At 41.1% G+C, this 20,120-nt stretch overlaps 1 protein-coding gene across 1 annotated transcript; it reads right to left on the reverse strand.

The window, feature by feature from the left end:
- Window positions 1–560: 560 nt before the first annotated feature.
- si:ch211-243j20.2 (uridine-cytidine kinase-like 1) lies at window positions 561–16,853 on the reverse strand. The gene is made up of 15 exons (XM_060883507.1): window positions 16,654–16,853; window positions 15,436–15,638; window positions 13,102–13,208; window positions 12,743–12,913; window positions 11,502–11,573; window positions 10,753–10,942; window positions 8,689–8,750; window positions 8,046–8,062; window positions 5,852–5,950; window positions 5,580–5,673; window positions 5,295–5,357; window positions 3,823–3,945; window positions 3,590–3,697; window positions 3,337–3,493; window positions 561–1,056 (listed from the first exon to the last, which is right to left on the reverse strand). Exons 1-15 carry the CDS (start codon window positions 16,809–16,811, stop codon window positions 980–982), a joined length of 1,701 nt encoding a protein of 566 aa, XP_060739490.1. The 5' UTR covers window positions 16,812–16,853; the 3' UTR covers window positions 561–979.
- Window positions 16,854–20,120: the final 3,267 nt, after the last annotated feature.

A 20,120-nucleotide genomic window follows, 5' to 3' on the forward strand; every position in this document is an offset into this window, starting at 1 on the left:
AAAATACATGTACATACTTATGCAACCATTTTATTTTAAAGTTTTGTTTGTTTTTCCTTTAACATTTCTGTTCTTTGTTGCTATAATAGGATTAAAGGTGGAAAAACATCTCATAAGATGCACCTCAATTTCTTTTTAACAGGGGTGTGTAAACTTTTTCTACCCAACCAACAGAATAAATCTGCATCTTACTCTGACGACCAATCCAAAGTTTTATAAACAATATTTTTCACAGTGCGGCCGTTCGGATTTGACGGCGGACAAATATTAAATACGTTAATTTTCTACTTTTAAATAATAATAATCCAACTTAGAATTTCTATTTGAACATTTTTTACTTTTTTACCAAAGCTCCTAAGACCTAGAATTTTTTTGGGTAAAAAAAATAATAAATAAAATAAAAAATACAATTTTAAATTGCATTTTACAAATATTTCCTTTTAAAATTCAAGCAACAATGAAAAAAAAAACTAAAACCAAAAAAAAAAAAAAACAACAACAACAAATATATATATATATATATATATATATATATATATATATATATATATATATATATATATATATATATATTCCCTAAAAAAGCAATTAAGTCAGACCCTGCAAATGTGTTGAAATCGACGAGGACTGTGCTCAAAAACTTGTTCAAACTCTTAATATATTGAGCATGTGAAATTATTCAAGAAAAAAAATGAAGGCAAGTTCATTAGACCTCCTAATGACCCTCTAAAATAGACCCAGCTGTTTCATCTGTCAAGGAATTTTGATTTAAGCTCAGACACCTGGGGAAAAAAAACCAACAACTCGGAATTCTGGAGTCAAAATGCACGTTGACCTTCGAATGGCACTCGCTGCATTTACAGCACATCTTGGGTCTTGAGAGAGAGGGCGCACTGTTTTTTCCACTAAATCCTCTCTTTCTCACCTTTCAAAAAGAAAATGAACAAAACAAACAAACAAAAAAAAAAACCCCTAAGACTCAGATTTCCATCCTTTCTTCACTTTCATAACAGTCTGATGGAGCGTCTGTTCCAAAATAACGGTCCCCGAAGTTTCCTGTAAAAGAAAACACGTTACGCTTTTGTTCATTTTTAGAAGTTCCTCCTGTCACTCATCTTAGACACGCCCCTTCACCACACCCACATCCGTCATCATTGCCTGTAGCAATAGATAACTTTGCTTCACACATGCTTCTCTCTCTCTCTCTCTCTCTCCTTCACACACAAACACACAGTTTTAACCCCTGTGTGATACTTCACATGAACACAATCCTGGGTTTATGTAGCTGGATTGTTCACACTTCACCTGGGTTAACACTGAATCCTGGCTCATCATCATCTCCCCCTTGTTCACACTATACGTTCCTGAGTCCTGCTCCAACCTTCTAATTTGCTTATTTGTGTCTCAAAAGTCCTGATTGGATAAATCCGCTTTAAATAACAGCTTGTCTCACACTTTCACATCAGTGAGGAAGAAAAATTCAGGTCTGTGCTTCTGCATCTGAGCAGGTTTCTGTTATATATTTCACAGCTTTAGCATTTTTTTATTTTTGCTCTTTTTACATGTGTCATTTAGTTCGACCAGCCGTTTGTTCGTCTATATCTAACTTACATTATTGTTTGAGTGACGTATTTCCCCCTCGATCCAGCTTCCTTCACGTTTAGTGTTTTACTCCTGACTATCTACAGATGCGTTTTTGTTAAGCGTCTCGACGTCCAGGTTCTCGTGCACTGTTCGGTTTCTGATTGGATGTCTGCTGCTAAGCAACTAACTAACAGTGTACAACCTCATTGTTTTACACTGTAGAAGTTCAGCAAGGTGATGTGGGATTAATTCAGTGTGTGAAACGTTTCTCTACCCAGGATTAAAAGAGGGGTTTTGAACAAACATTGTGAATGTAACCCAGCATTCACACTAATGACTGACAGGGCACAATTGACTCTTCTGCTAATGCTGTCCACTGGGGTTGTTGTGTTAGGGCTGGGCGATATGACTGAAAACTGTATCACGATATCAGTGTTTCATATCGGTCGATATCGATAATTATTGATATTTTTTATGACCCATTTAAAATAAGGACCAGGAGAAAAATATATTACATTTAAACATTTTTATTTTAAACTTAACCTTCCTCTGATCAGTGTTCAGTAAACATAAATAAAACTGAGGTAGACTGAGATCTGTAATATAAAAAACAACCCTGATACAGTACAGTAACATTGTTTGAAATATAAAACCTGCAGAAATATAAGTCAGTAGCTGACTTTTCCTCTTTTATTTACAATTTCCTCGCTCGCTGCGGCTCACTTTCTGCTTATCAGTCGGCGGCTACTGAAGAGGAATCCAGCAGAGCAGCACAAGACAACAACATGGCGCAACCTGTTAGCGCATCACTCCCTACATTGCTAGGTTACCAGAGAGCGAGCGCCTTTGATAATGCAACCAAACTTGCTTCGCATCCTGTTTTCTTCCGACGAAGAATAAAATGTCTTTAAAACTTAAAAGAACGGTAATAAAAATTACAAAAAAAAAGAATAAAAAAATATTAATCGAACACATTTTTTATTTATTTCGATCACGTGTCTATCGCGATACATATCGTTATCGTTTTATCGCCCAGCCCTAAGTTGTGTATTACACAGTATACTACAGAGTTTTCTTAAAATATTCTCAAAAACGGGAAAAATCAGTAGTTATGTGTGTAGATGCTTTTGTATTAGCTCTGAGCAGCACAAGCTAACTGAACTAGCTCCAAACCCTCTTCAGAGAAACCAAAGAACTTCACTTTTTTCTTCAAAGCTTTAGTTTAATTTAGAACATCTCTATACATGTCCTGTATGAGGTGTAAAACAGAATAAAAATAAAAGTTTTGTGCTTTTTTTAATCCTTTTTTTTCCCTCAAAAGCTAAGCAGAACCTAGAAACTAATTTTAGCTAAAGTCGTGTGGTGTTAAGTGAATTTATTAACATATCTAATTTGCATAAAATTGAGAAACCTGCTTGGTATTTTGATACATTCTTAATAAATAAATAAATAAATAAATCTTAATCAAACATAAATCCGAGTTAGAACTCAGCATTCAAGCAGCTGAACAGAACTAGCCATGCTAACATGTTATTCAGCGATGCTAGGAAATAATTAGAAAGAATAAAAGAGAGTTTTAATTTTAAGCATTTAGAGAGATGACTTGCTTAAATCTGATGCTGTGACCGTCCTGGCTAATGCTAATGCTAAGCGAGTTAGCAGAGTTTTGTGTGCATGGGAAGGAAGGAATAAATTTTTTTTACTGACGTTTTCGCTCTTGAAAGATTCCTTTAATCATGTAGACGATCTTACCGATGCCTGGGATGATGTGGAACTTGTCATTGACCTTCTTGTCCACGGCTGTGGTGATGATGCGTACTTTGGGAAAGGCATAAGCGACGGAGTGAACGCCCATCTCAGCCATCAGCAGAGACAGAAGAAAGATTTTATCTTCCTCAACATCATGGTCCTGAAACCAGGGTAAAGAAACACGAGGGTAAATCACTGACCTGAGAGCTTCTCTGTTTATTTTGTTCACAAAAATAATAATAAAAAGGACTCGTACGAGTAAAACTCGAATGGCCATGAGAGCAGCTGCCCCTGTGGACACGGTGCTGTCCATCAGAATCACGTAGTCCTCACTGATGTCCTTCGGCAAGCGCAGGTAGTGGAGCTGAGAATGAGCAATTAGATCAAAACGTCAACATATCAGACTCTAGAAAATATCAGCAGAATGGAACTGAACAGAGGTCTAATCTACAAAATGATGATCAGACTGTACAGTCAGACTGCAGCTACCTCGGGCTCCCCGGTGTCATGGTTCGTCTGGATGAGGATTTTTCCTAGTCGAATGTCTTTACACACTGCCATCAGGGCCTGCTCCATAGTCTCGCCTGCACGGAGAATGGACACTCCAGTGATCTAAACACACACACACACACACACACACACCACACACAGATTTACAGAGCTATTTTTCTGCAGTCACCTGAACTGAGCCTCAATAAAAATCTCCCCCTTAATGAGGACAACATGACCTCATAAAAACTCGTACAGTGACTGATGTCCCTTTCGGTCACGGCTCACAACCTTGGAGTGACCATGAACAAAGAACTGTCCTTTTCCTCACATGTTGCTTATGTGACACACTCATGTCTGTTTCTTCTCTACATCAGAAGGATTCAGGTCATCTGTATTTCCGCAGGCTGCTCGTGTACTCGTTCTGTCTCGTCATATGGAGACTGACCTGCTGCAGCGCTTTCTCGCAGGTCCTCCTCTGAACGCAATTCGTTCTCTGCAAACGATGGAAAATGCAGCTGCACGACTTGTTTTCAGTTCGCTGCTGCGCTCCTCCGCTGGCTTCCAGTAGCTGCACACATCAGATGCAAAACACTGATGCGCTCCTACAAAGCCAAAACTGAACCAGCTCCATCTTACCTCAAAGCCCTCATCACTCTTTACACTGCATCTCGCTCCCTCAGATCTACCAGCGCTGCTCGACTGCTCCCACCATCTCTCAGGGTAAGAGGTAGGTATACTGTACGTAAAGCAAGACTGTTTTCTGTTCTGGCACCGAGGTGGTGGAATGAACTTCCCCTAGATGTCCGAACAGCCGAGTCACTGGCTAAAGATGGGTGTAGACCAACATATTTTTTCCCCCATTTCCCCTCATGTCCGACGGTGTCTGGTCTAACGTGTGACGGCAGGATTTCGCTCTGATCAAGAATCTGATTCACTCGCACCGGATTAATCGGTTTGTCACGGATTTCAACACACTCGGCTGTGGCTTGTGCTCGGTCCGAATAAACTGGAACGTTCCGGATGAGATTAGACACGTCTGATTTAAACCGAACTAAATGGAGTAATGGAATTCAATAAAAGCAGAGTCATATAATACAGCGAAAGGAGAAGAGAAACCAAGAGAGAAATCGACGTTTTTTTTTAAACAATAAAACTGTTTGGAAAAATAATGTGTCCAACAGTCTGATGACCACAGAAGAGAAGAACATTTAAACAAACAGCATTTAAAAACACTGTCTAATTAGAATTCTCCTCACAATTACATTTGAAACATTGCTTCAGGATTATTAAATGTTTTTTTCCTCTCAGTTGAAAATTTGGTGTCAATAATAAATAAAAGTACATCATTTTTTTTTAAAAAAAACAAAACAAAAACAGGTTTATTCCACCTCAGTGTGTAAAGCTCTGCTCCAAAATCCAGAAACATCAGAACAGAAGATTGATGGAACTAAAATGGAAACATGACTAACCCTTTTCCCGCCGAGGCGTTTCCCCTCATATATGGTCCCTTGTGGTGTTTCAACAGACACTGACTATGAGGGGAGGGGGGGGGGGGACAGAGAGAGATAAGAGAGAGAGAGAGATAGGGGGGGGAGACAGAGAGAAAGAGATAGAGAGAGATAAGAGCGAGAGAGAGAGATAAGAGAACGAGAGAGAGAGAGAGAGAGAGAAAACCTTCATAAATTAAATCTGAGAATTAAAACAGAAATTATTATTTTCAACAATTTATTTTCTGGCGTTAAAAAAGCACTAACCTTCAGCGGTAAGAAGGAGAGAGCGTGCTCAATCAGGAGCCTCATCAACCTCTTTGAGTAGAAAATAAACTCGTCTCGGTTCGTCTCCTTATTCCTGAGGAGTGAGTCACATGGTGAGAGAGAAAGAAAAAGAGAGAGAGAGAGAGAGAGAGAGAGAGAGAGAGAGAGAGAGAGTGTAAGATAGAAGGAGGTAGAAAAGGATAAAAACTCTACAGCACTCCAAGTGTGTGTGTGTGGTGGTGGTGGTGATGATGATGATGATGATGATCTACCTGATGATGGTGTGCATTCCCCGAACCTGTGGTGTGCTTTCCATCACGCTCAAGGTGCTGGGTAACGGCTGACCCTGATGTGCTGAAGCCAAGGCAGATCTGAGCAGCACAAAACAATATAATCAGTTTAGATTCTCTCTCTCTCTCTCTCCCTCTCTCTCTCTCTCTCCCTCACACACACAGCATCGTGTCACACAGCAAAAAAAAGAGAGAGATTACAGAGCTGTTGTGCCGAATGAGCAGAAAAAACAGGCACCAGAATTACAAAGAAAGTTTACAAAAGACGTTAATAGCAGAAGATGAAGAAGAAGAAAGGAACAATTTTACAGCCTGACAACAACAAGGTTTTACTAGAGAATTTAATTTGCACTATTCCTGGATTTTATCATCATCATCATCATCATCATCATCATGTTGCAGTGTCCAATAAAGCAGATGGTATTTTTTTTATTAGATTTATGAAGCTATTTATTTTATTTCACATTAATTGAATGCTTTAATGACTTATTTGATGCAGTGATGATGATGAGTATGTTCAAAGAGAGCTGGTGAGAGATGAGATCGAGCGAGACGTGTGTTTGGTTAACAACTACTAATAGGAGTGAATAGTGTAGAGGGCGGAGTGCACGCTGATTCTCCTTCAGCTTGTACGGCGTGATGCTGAATTTCTGACACGGATGGCAAGTTTCCTTCCACAACGTTTCATCGTAACCGCAAGAAAACTAGCTAATCGGCGCCGCTCGCTGATAAACGTTATCGCCACGGCGACCGACGACGTGCCGGCCCGGTCGAGAGAACGGTACGTGTGAACGCAGCGGTCAGTGAACAGTGACATGCTGTCAGCACTGAGAATCGTGTCGTTTCTGTCGCTTGTTAGTTGCCAGGATACGAGAAAGTAAAACAAACTCAAATGGGTGCAAAATTCAAGCGCTGGGGTTAAAAATAAATAAAAATAATAGAGTTTAATTCCGAAATGCTCCACAACAAACAAACAAAAACCAAGAGAAGTAGACAAAGAAGGAAAACAGTGGGATGCCGGAGTTGTTCCTCACATATCCCAGCGGAGTTTCCTCTGAAGATGACAAGACATTTAGTGTGATAGAGAGAGAGAGAGAGAGAGAGAGAGAGAGAGAGAGAAAACCCCATTAAAGCTCAGAGACATTCTAGGCAGATACAGGAATTATTGTGTGTGTGTGTGTGTGTGTGTGTGTGTGTGTGGAGTGGGATGTTGAGGTTCAGGTGATGTTTCAGTGGTTATGAAATTCATCTCTATTCCTACTTTATCTCATGGGAATTAAATAAGTGTAAACATCAAATGACTGAAGGGTATTTATGAGCTGGAAGCTGAAACACCACTGAATCATCCCCCTCACTCACAGTAATCACAGCCACTGAAGTGCCACAGTGAGGAAAGAGACAAAAGGTTGTAGAAAAAACATCACAGGCTCTTTAATACTCTGACCAATGACGGGACAGGACAGTCACGTCTAATTATTAATCCTTATAATTACAGCACACACACACAACCTTTAGTCTCTTACATCTCTACAGGTGTGTGGCAGGAAACAGGGGGGGTAGGGGGTGGGTGGGGGTCAGAGAGAGAGAGAGAGAGAGAGAGAGAGAGAGAGAGAGAGAGAGAGAGAGAGAGAGAGAGAGAGAACAGAAGGAGGGAGAGGGAGGGAGAAAGAGAGAACGAGAGAGAACAGAAGAAGAGAGAGAGAACAAGAGATAGAGAGAGCAAGAACAGTGGGAGAGAGAGAGAGAGAGAGAGAGAGAGAGAGAGAGAGAGAGAGAGAGAGAGAGAGAGAGAGAGAGAGAGAGAGGGCGAAAACAGTAGGTGTGAGAGAGAGAGAGAGAGAGAGAGAGAACAGAAGGAGAGCGAGAGAGAAAACAAGAGAGAGAGAGAGCAAAAACAGTAGGTGAGAGAGAACAGAAGGAGAGAGAGAGAGGATTAGAGGAAGAGAGGATATAGAGAGAGGGAGACAAGAACAGAAGGAGAGAGAGAGAGAGAGACAGAGAGAGACAGAGAGAGAGAGAGAGAACAGAAGAAGCGAGAGAGAGCAAGAGAGAGAAAGAGAGGGAGAGAGCGAGAGCGCAAGAGAGAGGGAGAGAAGGAGAGAGAGAGAGAGAGTGAGCAGAAGCAGATATAGTGATGGAGAAGGATGGACAGATCGTTTGTTTTCGACAGTCATACCTCACTGTGATTTCACGCTGTGGTAAGTTAGAGTGCATTCAGGCGAAGACGTTTCACGAGGGTTTCATTACAAACACACAGTGTGTGAGGAGAGAAATGAAAACAGAAAGAGAAACAACTCATCAAATCAAATCATCTGAAGGAACAGAAGCCATTCAACACTCAGCTCGCCATCACACACCGGGGTTCGTACCGGAGAAGATTAAAAAAGAAAGTATGATTATTAGCGTTAAAATACTTCTAATACTTAACATCAATTCTAATTCATTCTTTCTTTTCTTTTTTAAGTGTAGAATGTAGTTCATGTTTAAGGCATGGCGTCGATGTGAGCTAGGAATGCGTATGGCTTTTATTCTGTACGGTTGGGAACTAGCTACGTCAGTTATTCTATATAAAAAGCTCTCGCATTTTACTTCAGACACACAACTATTTTTTTTATTTGAATCTTTTTTTATCCGGTGGTTCGATACCTGAAGCTACGAGCTGAGATTAAAAAAAAAGAACAAAGACACTAGAAATAAAACACTACTGAGGTTTGTATACTATAGAATGATATGATAAAGTGTTAAAGCAAGGCATTAAAACCAGGCTACAAACAAAACACACACATGCACTTCACAAGGCACGGAAAATCCTGTCCTACCTTCTCCAGCTGGCTGTGGACATGCTGCACGATCAGCTCCAGAGCTACGAAGTTTTCTCCACCTTGTGGAAGAAGAGAAGTCAGGGTAAGAAACAAAGCTCCGAATAAAAGTCTACAAATAAATTCAGATAAATAACTTGATTAAAAATTATCAAAATTAATAAAATAATGATTTTAACAACTAAAAAATAATAATAAAATATATATTTTTTAAAATTAAAGGTAGGGTCTCTGATATTTGAAAACTGCATTGGGCCACCAAACAAAACAAAAATCAAAACAAACGTGTAGCCGATGAGCAGAAAGCGGCGGGTCTTGTCATTATGGGCGGAGAGAGTGTTCAGTGCGCATGGGTCATTGTGCGCATATTCACTGATTGGAGTTTCCCGAGTCAATAACTCCTGAGCTAAACGCTGTTACTACACAAAACGCGGTTGTAGCTGCCTCTCTACATTACTACGATAGAAAAGAGGTGTTATTTGTGTAGTAACAGCGTTTAGCTCAGGAGTTATTGACTCGGGGAAACTCCAATCTATGAATACAACTTCCTGCTCCTTCAGTTCTCTCCAGTGCTGGAAAGCTGATCCTATATTAACACGGTCCTACTTCTTGCCTTACCGTAAGCCTTTCTTCACTTTCTTTCTTTGTTTTTATCCTTCATGTCAGTGTTAAAACCGCTCTCTGCTAATGTCACACATGCGCACTGAACACTCTCTCCACTCATATGGACAAGACCCACCCCTTTCTGCTCATTGGCTAGACGTTTGTTTTGATTTTTGTTTTGTTTGGTGGCCCAACGCAGTTTTCTGAAGCATTTCTCAAATATCGGAGACCCCACCTTTAAGCAAGTAAAAATATTCTTCATTCGTTTTCAGTTGATCTACTGAACTGTAAACTAATTCAGAAAAAACTTTTCAAACGTCGCTTTCTAATTTTAAAGACTTTATTTCTGCCGAGCAGCAAAATGATCTCCTGCTTTCAAAAAAAAAATTGGAATAATCATTTATTCATTTAGAATCAATGCTGATTTCTAAAAATACTGGCAACACCACAGAAAAAGAATGATTATTTCTAGTGGGTCTTGATTCACTCCTCCATCCAGAACATTTCTAAAATAGTCTTGAGTGTGGGCTGATTTCAGACGGGTTTAAATCTCTTTTTATTCACGTTGTTGTTATGAAACCAGTGACTTAGTGTCAGGGTCTTACTGTCTCCCTTCACTATATTTAGTCTTTTTAAAGAAGATTTAATACTTACACTAAATGGCCAAAAGTATGTACACCCTGACTATCACACACTATCACCCTGACCATCCAGATGAAACACTGCAACTTACAGAGGGGCTTTTTACACCTGGTCACTTCATGCGTTTTCTGTGATCAGATAGCTATCTGATCGTAAAAAGACCAGGTCTAAATGCCCTCCGAAGCGTTTTCGTGACGGATATAAATCCGATCGTTCAAACCACTTCAGGAGGTGGTCTGGGACGCATTTCAGATGAAACTGAACAGGTGTAAATGAATGTGGTTGTTCAAGCCACATACGTCAGCGCTATACTCCTCCCGAACGGAAGTACGTCACTCACGAGTCGTGCATCGCGCCAGAAACGGAAATGAGGTAAAATATATTTGCATATTGGGCGGGAGTAGAAAGATCGGATTGATATCCGATTCGCCAAAACGCATTTATGTGGCCTCATGTAAATGGAACAGTTTTAACAAATCAGATAGCTATCGGATCAGAGAAAACACATGAAGTGACCAGGTGTAAAAAGGCCCAGAGACGTTGTAGATAATTGTGTGCTTTAGACTTTGTAGGAACATTTTAGGGGAAAGAATACGTGTGTGTGAGAATTTCAGGGGTGCACATACTTTGAGTCTACATGCTCTACAGTAGCGCGGACACATCAGACGACAAATGATTCCCGCCTCACAATTTAAACTTAAAACACCTCTGACTCCTTGAAGTGACTCCTCCTGAGCAACTTGTTAAACTACAGTAACGACAGCGAGAAACGTTAAAGGAAGGAAGCACTGATTAGGAAGGTTTGGAAGGAAGAGTTACCTCTCGGAACCACAATATCTGCCACCTGGACTGTGGGTTCGATGTACTGCTCGAACGCGGGTTTCACAAACTTGTTGTACAGCTTGATGACACCTGTGATGTCACGGCCGCGCTCTGTAATGTCCCGCTTTAGTCGTCTGACCAGCCGAATGTCAGAGTCGGTGTCCACAAACACTTTCATGTCTAACAACTGAAAGAAGGGAAAAAGCGAGCGTACATGAGGAAAAACAGACGGATATATAAAACGTCAGACGTTATGGCCGTATCGGTTCACTTCTATGCTATTTGCATAGCACTTTTAACACAGTCTCAAATAATTAAAAAAAAAAAAAAAAAAACAAAAAAAAAAACATGGTTACCATGGCAACAATGCTTGGGATAAACATGCTAGGTGTCTAGTTAGATTAGAAGTGGAGCTCAACTTTTGTACGTATTTGTGTTGTAGAGCTGCTTCATAAAACTGATATCATACATCATAAACTATTCTTTTATATTGTTTATTTATTTGAATTCTTAGTTCTTATGTATCTACCCTATTGTGTATTTTCTACAATGCCGGGTTTTGAATTTGTTAATTGCAGACATGTTTGCTTGCTTTTCTTTTTATCGCTGATTTTATACTCGTTCACGTGTCGGCTGCTTCGCCGCTTCGTCACTCGACTCTTTGTTGGACTTTACGGAGCTTTGACTGACCCCTAAATTGAGTGAAGCTATTTCAGATCATCCATTTAATTACCCAATAAACTTACCTTCAAAAGATCCTTATTTGCAAAAGCCAAGATTCCCTCAAATATTACAACATTGGCCCCGTAAACAGTTTTCTGTAGAGAGGGAGAGAGAGAGAGAGAGAGACGACACAGAGAGAGAAAGACAGAGAGGGAGAGACAGAGAGGGAGAGAGAAAAAGACACAGAGACAGACAAAGAGACAGACAACACGGAGAGAGAGACAGAGAGAGAGCGAGAGAGAGACAGACGACACAGAGAGAGAGAGAGAGAGAGAGAGAGAGAGAGAGAGAGAGAGAGTCAGAGACAGACAGAGAGAGGCAGAGAGAGAGAGGCAGAGAAATAGACAGAGAGACAGACAGACAGAAACAGACAGAGAGACAGACAGACAGAGAAAGACACACAGACAGAGAGAGAGACAGACAGACAGAGAGAGACAGACAGACAGAGACAGAGAGAGACAGACAGACAGAAAGAGAGGCAGAAAGACAGACAGAAAGAGAGAGGCAAAGAGAGAGAGAGAATCACATTTAATCTCCATGACAGAAAACAAGCATTGATATAACTTATATGTAAAAAATAAATTAAAAAATGATCCTCTTGTTAACAGTGTAAAATGTTATCGTCGTCTTAAATAAAACTTAAAACCTGATGAAGTTGCTGCAGTCTTTTTTCAATAAAACTTAATTCAGCTTGGAGCGTTCCTGCAGTGAACAATGCTGTTTTTTTTTTTTTTACATTTGAATGAGATTTTTCCTGCACGTGTGAGTTGTCCTGCACGTGTGAGTTGTCCTGCACGTGTGAGTTGTCCTGCACGTGTGAGTTTAATATTTACAGATCAATTCTATCTTGAACCAAAAACATCTGGGATTTGTGCTTATTGTGTGCTTGTGCTGTTTCAATCCATCTGTGAGGCGTTTAGATTAGATTTTATAATCAGTTTTTTTTTTTAGAAACAACTGTATCTGTTGCAAATTATGTCTGTGATTTTGCTAAAAGTTCTTACCCCACTGAAAATATCTAAATCATTTACGTTCGTAATGAGCATCTGAATTTGACCTGCAGCAGAAGTCATTCTGAATAATTATCAAAAAAAATAGCAAAAAAATAATAATGTAATACCACAAGAAGGCTGCAGGGGGCAGCATCACTGATACTATTACACTCCATGGTGCTGCACAAAATTGGAACACACCTGCATCTTAGAGAACCAAATTTCACCTCACTGTCAAACACACACACACACACACACACACACACACTAACCCACTCTTTGCGACGGGAGTGTGTGGTGAAGTCATAGACAGGCACTTTGATGCTTTTGCCCTTCTTCAATTTTCTCAGGACTAATACGAGCAACTCAAAGTCGAAAGCATCCGGATGATCAAAGTTGTATTCATTCCTGGCTGCGAGCTCCTGTTCCTCTTTGCTCAACACCTGTGGGTTAAAAAAATACCACTCACTGCATTCAGACGTCACAAATCAACTCTAGATCAAATAATACACTGAGAAATGAGCAAACACTCATTACTCAGCAATCAAAGCTCACACACTGTCGAGGAGAGAGAACGTGTGGATTGTGTAACGTGTGACTACAAGCTCTTTAATCCAAAATCTGTTATTACCTTGTAGAAGGAGTCCATGGACAGCAGGACGACCCAAGGGACATCCAGGGCCTCGATGATCTTATTGGCCACTGTAGTTTTCCCTGAAGCGCTGCCACCACACAAGCCTACAGACACAACAGACATACAGTGTGTCATTAGATTAGATTTATTGTCATTACAAGGCAACGAAATGCAGTTTAGGTCTAACCAGAGTGGAATAGCAGCAAGTGCAGGATATACAGTGTTTACAACTTAGATAAGTTCAATAAGTTAAATAAAATGGTAATATGAAGTGATTTACAGATGTGTGTGTACTATGAACATAATATACAGATCATCAATATCCTCCTGAGTGTAACGACACACACCGAGACAAAACCTCCGGAGTGTAACGACACACACCGAGACAAAACCTCCGGAGTGTAACGACACACACCGAGACAAAACCTCCGGAGTGTAACGACACACACCGAGACAAAACCTCCGGAGTGTAACGACACACACCGAGACAAAACCTCCGGAGTGTAACGACACACACCGAGACAAAACCTCTGGAGTGTAACGACACACACCGAGACAAAACCTCCGGAGTGTAACGACACACACCGAGACAAAACCTCCGGAGTGTAACGACACACACTGAGACAAAACCTCCGGAGTGTAACGACACACACTGAGACAAAACCTCCGGAGTGTAACGACACACACCGAGACAAAACCTCCGGAGTGTAACGACACACACCGACACAAAACCTCCGGAGTGTTAAACCACACACTGACACAAAACATTCTGAGTGTAACGACACACACTGACAAAGCATTTACAATGTACACACTTACTGTAAACAAAACAAACTACCACTATAACCCTCATCCTTAGATACCCACCCCCCGGCACTCTCCCCTCACCCTAAACCCTAGTGCACTCTCCCCTCACCCTAAACCCTAGTGCACTCTCCCCTCACCCTAAACCCTAGTGCACTCTCCCCTCACCCTAAACCCTAGTGCACTCTCCCCTCACCCTTCACCCTAGTACACTCTCTCCACTCTCCCCTCACCCTAGTACACTCTCACCACTCTCCCCCCACCCTAAACCCTAGTACACTCTCACCACTCTCCCCTCACCCTAAACCCTAGTACACTCTCACCACTCTCCCCTCACCCTAAACCCTAGTACACTCTCCCCTCACCCTAAACCCTAGTGCACTCTCCCCTCACCCTAAACCCTAGTGCACTCTCCCCTCACCCTTCACCCTAGTGCACTCTCCCCTCACCCTTCACCCTAGGACACTCTCTCCACTCTCCCCTCACCCTAGTACACTCTCACCACTCTCCCCTCACCCTAGTACACTCTCACCACTCTCCCCCCACCCTAAACCCTAGTACACTCTCACCACTCTCCCCTCACCCTAAACCCTAGTACACTCTCACCACTCTCCCCTCACCCTAAACCCTAGTGCACTCTCCCCTCACCCTAAACCCTAGTGCACTCTCCCCTCACCCTAAACCCTAGTGCACTCTCCCCTCACCCTAAACCCTAGTGCACTCTCCCCTCACCCTAAACCCTAGTGCACTCTCCCCTCACCCTAAACCCTAGTGCACTCTCCCCTCACCCTTCACCCTAGTGCACTCTCCCCTCACCCTTCACCCTAGGACACTCTCACCACTCTCCCCTCACCCTAGTACACTCTCACCACTCTCCCCTCACCCTAGTACACTCTCACCACTCTCCCCTCACCCTAAACCCTAGTACACTCTCACCACTCTCCCCTCACCCTAAACCCTAGTACACTCTCACCACTCTCCCCTCACCCTAAACCCTAGTACACTCTCACCACTCTCCCCTCACCCTAAACCCTAGTACACTCTCACCACTCTCCCCTCACCCTAAACCCTAGTACACTCTCACCACTCTCCCCTCACCCTAAACCCTAGTACACTCTCACCACTCTCCCCTCACCCTAAACCCTAGTACACTCTCACCACTCTCCCCTCACCCTAAACCCTAGTACACTCTCACCACTCTCCCCTCACCCTAAACCCTAGTACACTCTCACCACTCTCCCCTCACCCTAAACCCTAGTACACTCTCACCACTCTCCCCTCACCCTTCACCCTAGTACACTCTCACCACTCTCCCCTCACCCTAAACCCTAGTACACTCTCACCACTCTCCCCCACCCTAAACCCTAGTACACTCTCACCACTCTCCCCTCAAGCTGAACCCTAGTGAACTCTCCCCTCACCCTCAGGCACTTTTTATTATTATGTCTCTGTTATGGGAAACTTGGTTTGTGTGTTCATGTGTGTGTTAAATGTGAACATGTCCGGATGGGGGTGAGATTAACGTACCTATAACAAAAGCCTCTTTAAAGGTGGTCCCTGTGACGTTGTACCACGGCGGGCGTCCTGCCGTGTAGATCGTCCGTTTATTGGTCCTCAGTAGAGGTGGCTCTGTTTTACTCTGACTCATGGTTCTCTTTCGTGGAGACAGCGACGGGGTCAAAGGGCACGAGCGTCTCAAAAGTTCATCAAGAGAATCCTCACCACTGCCACTAAAGACCAAATATCAAATACCTCCTTTTAACACGATTTAAGTTTTATGTACTGATGTGTGTCCGTGGTATTTTAACATCTCCATCAGAAATGCCTAAGTTGCACATCACTGGACCAGTCTTTACCTGAGCAAGGCTACAAAACATTATTCCATGCAGGGGACACTGAGAGAGTCCAGAGACTCGAGAAACCCTCAGATTGAGGTCCTTACATGGTGTTTGATGTTGGTGTGGGTGAGGGAGTTACAGAAAGGGGCTTCATCTGCACTCCAGGAATCCACACACAAGCTCAGAAAAGACTGGAGCCTCATGTGAGTAAGGCTTTCATCATATGGACAGGAAACGCCTTAATGACACCAAGTGTAAGGACACGAGGTGCTCAATGGTGCCAGGAGCTTCACTACAGTGAACAACTTATTAGTCACACAAACTAGTGAGTCAGTAATCTCTCCTCTGGCTTTCAGTAGAGTTTCGTGTTGACTGTTTGCTCGATTTTGTGGCTTTTTTTTGGAATGTGTGGAGTTTTTTTTACGGTAGCTTTATTCATTTCCCCACACACATTAACAGAAGAGTCTGAATTTATGTGACGTGTGTGTGTGTGTGTGTGGGGGGGGGGGGTTGTTATGTTAACGATGGCGATGACGTCACACGACGCGTCTCGGCCCTAAATGGGGAAAAAACCACACGTTCCTCCTAATAGCATGGACCTTTTTTTGCATTTATTTCAAGGATTCTAAATTAAAAAAATCATATTATAAAATCCCGAATGGACTAAAAAACGTCATTTCTGCCACCTTGCTGAGAAAGTTGAAAGGTCAAAGGCTTCTCCATTAGCTAAACCAGCTAAAAGCGACAGCTTGTGCTAAGAGCGCACGTGGAGCCGTGTTTCCACTTTAACACACAAATAGACGTGAATAAATCACGTGTATTATTTGACACGCCGGTTAAAGTTAGCTAGCTCAGCTCGAGCCGGTTAAAGCCGAGAGCTGTATGAACTTGTTGTGATGCTTTTCACCTGTCTGATCTGGAGGCTCGAAGCTCTTCCACGTCTCCATCTTCTTTTAGATGAATTTGGACATCAGCTTGGCTTCCGGACGCTGCCATGGTTTTTAACACAAGTGTGTCCACGTCATCGAGGATGTGTGCGATTAAAGAAAAGATGCACCATAGCATCCGGCTGCAGCTCACATACACAAAACCCCCGTGCTGGCCGGAAGTCGATAAGCGGAAGTAAAACTAAAGCCGCTGTCATTGAACATGGAGGATGACGCTAATATTTTTATAGTTTAATATTTTAATATTTCAGTTTTACTAAACCCTATTTTATTGTCTTTAATAAATAGATATATTTATTTAATAGATATTATATTAATTAATATCATTTATATAATATAATATTATAATATAATTTAAACACATATAATATAATAGAATTAATAATTTATATTCCTTAATATAGATATATTTATATAATATAGATATAATTTAATAATAGATATTTGCTGACACTTCCAATAAGTCACAGGAAAATATCCTCGACTTTTATTTTGTCTGGTAATATATCTTTTTTTAATTCCTAAACAAGTTTTCAAACACATAACCTAGTTGCTTTTTAAGACTTTTAATTGAAAGATTTTATTTCATTACTAAAAATATAATAGTATAAGGAGTCTTGAAACATTACGAGAGATGTTTGGGGATGAGGTACATCAGGTCTTATAGTGAATATCTCTTCCCTTGTTTAGTCCAGAGATTATTTACAGAAAGAACATATCAAATTTTGTTCTACATTCATTTCAAGGAAACTGATTCACTGTAAGACATTTTCTAATCTGAAAATGATTACAGTGGATGCAAAACACAAAACATCTCTACACACGTCTGTTTTGTGCGGCAGGGTTTTGTGATGTAAAATCAGAATCAGAATCAGGTTTATTGACCAAGTGTGTTGACACACACAAGGAATTTGGTTCCAGCTGTTTGTGACTCTCAAAAGTACAGACATAAATAACACTATACTATACAAACTATACAAGACAATGAGATACAATATAGACAGAATGAGTATTAAATATGAATATAGAATATGACTGATCAGTTATGTACATAAAGTGTGGGAAGTGCAAATAACAATATTGTGTAATATTATGCTTTTTGTACAATATGCAGCAGCAGTAGTGTGTGTAATGTATACAGATGATGTGATGACTGACAGTTCTGATAATGCAGTACTTATAGATATGAAGCAGTGAATATAATTATGGTGAGTTGTTGATCAGGGTGATTTGCCTGGGGAAAGAAACTGTTCCTGTGTCTGGCAGTTTTGGTAAGCAAAGTTCTGTAGCGCCTGCCAGAAGGGAGGAGCTGAAAGAGGTTGTGTCCAGGGTGCGAAGGGTCAGTGGTGATTTTTCCTGCCCGGTTTCTGGTTCTTGTGCCGTACAAGTCCTAGGGAGTGGACGGGGGGGGGCACCAATTATTTTATCTGCTGTTTTTTACTGTGCGTTGCAGTCTGTTCCTGTCCTGTTTTGTTGCTGCACCAAACCAGATGGTGATGGATGTGCACAGAACAGATTCAGTGACTATTGAATAATTCAATACTTTTGAATAAAATAATTCAATGACGAATAAAATAAAATTAAACCAATAAATCAGGCAAGATCCAGGTTTAATATGACATAGCAAATAACACACATTGGTTTCAACACTCAAGTGAAACCAAATAGAAAACTAAATAACTTTGCATAGGTGTGCACAGCCCTTACTAATACTTTGTGGGATTATTTACAATGATTGATAAATACATAATTAAAATCAATTCTGTTGATTGATTCATCTGCTCTTTTCATAATGTTTTTGTCTTTCCTGTTTTTCTGCTTTTTCTTATCATAGCCTTGGATATTATCTATAAAGTCTGGAGTGTATCCTTTGTATGTAGTCATCAGTATAAAACCTGGCTAAAACTTTTGTTTAGACTATAGAATGTCCGGGTTGCCTTTATGCACGCAATAAACCATCTCTTTCATTATACTCTGGCTCTGAGTCTCCTTTCATCTGGTGAGATCAACTGCAGGATATTGATGATCATCCTGTAAGATCCACTGCCAAATGTGACAATGATGTTCTCCATAATGATTCAGATGACAGACCACATGATTTGATCTGGTGATCCTGTGACAAACATACTCCAGCTCAGGTGAGTGAGACATCCGATCAAAGATCCTTCTCAATACAGAGCACATTTTAATAGAATATGGTAACCGAGTACTCAGGATCTTAATGGTGTTGCTCTCCAGTTTGTGACTTGTCCTTGCCTTTTGCTGATAATTTCAGCTTGGAGAGGGATCTAGGGCAAAAGTTAGATAAGTTGTGTGGAAGGAATCGGCTACAATATGTAAAGATCTCGGTATTCCAGAACAATCAGAGTGGAGGAAAGAGCAGTGTTTTTCTGCTTTGGATAAATATAAGACTTGTAATGACCTTGAGGCTGTGCTGCAGATGTTCAGGCAGTGGATTGCATTCTTAATACAAGATAGGGAAACAAGAACATGTAAAACCTGTGAGATGAATGCAAGGCTGTTGTAACCATATCTTTTAGTCAGTCAGTAAGAGACGAGGCTTCGTTTACTCAGACTGCCAGGACACATTCAAACAAAACCTAAAAGTCATATTTAAGACTAGATTCTGAGGCTGTGTGCTAAGATTGGGGCCGATTTTAAATCAATGCGTCTCTCAGGAGCCAAAATACTCCAACAACCACATGCGCTGCTCTAGCAACACATTTGCAATACTAATAACTTGCTTAATGAGAAAGAAACACTAGATTATCTCTTTTTGTGTTGTTTTTAGGCTTTCAAGACAATATAAGACAATATTCTTCTGTTCCTTTTCCTTTAGTGGACTGTGAATCAGTTCAATTCATCAATTTGGTATCCTATGACTCAGGTAAAGCTACAGTCATGTGGTATTGTTCAGGTTTAGGTGTGTTCCAGCATTGTCCTATTATTTAAATGTTGATCTTGTCTAGTCTTATCCACAGTGATGAGGGTGAGGATGCAGGTTTAAATTCCACCCGAGAGAAGAGTTTATATTTGTTTAAAATGCAATCCGTTATTAAAAGATGCGAATCAGATGAAGTGTGTAACAAATTCCTTCTTTTTAGACTCGTATTTTAGAGTCGGCAGTCGAAAAGTGCTGCTGCAGATTACAGTGTCTGTGTTATGGGTATGTGCATTGCTCATTTACAGTCAGACTGCAACTGCTTTTTAGCACAGAGAGAGAGAGAGAGAGAGAGAAGAGAGAGAGAGAGGGAGAGAGAGAGAGAGAGAGCAAGAGAAAGAGACAGGGAGAGAGAGAGGAGAGAGAGAGAAAGCAAAAGAGAGCAAGAGAGAGAGAGAGAGAGAGAGAGAAGAGAGAGAGAGAGAGAGAGAGAGAAAGAGACGGGGGAGAGAGAGAGGGAGAGAGAGAGAGAGAGAGCAAGAGAAA

This window comes from Tachysurus vachellii, chromosome 12 (assembly GCF_030014155.1).
Source record: "Tachysurus vachellii isolate PV-2020 chromosome 12, HZAU_Pvac_v1, whole genome shotgun sequence".
NCBI lineage: Eukaryota > Metazoa > Chordata > Actinopteri > Siluriformes > Bagridae > Tachysurus > Tachysurus vachellii.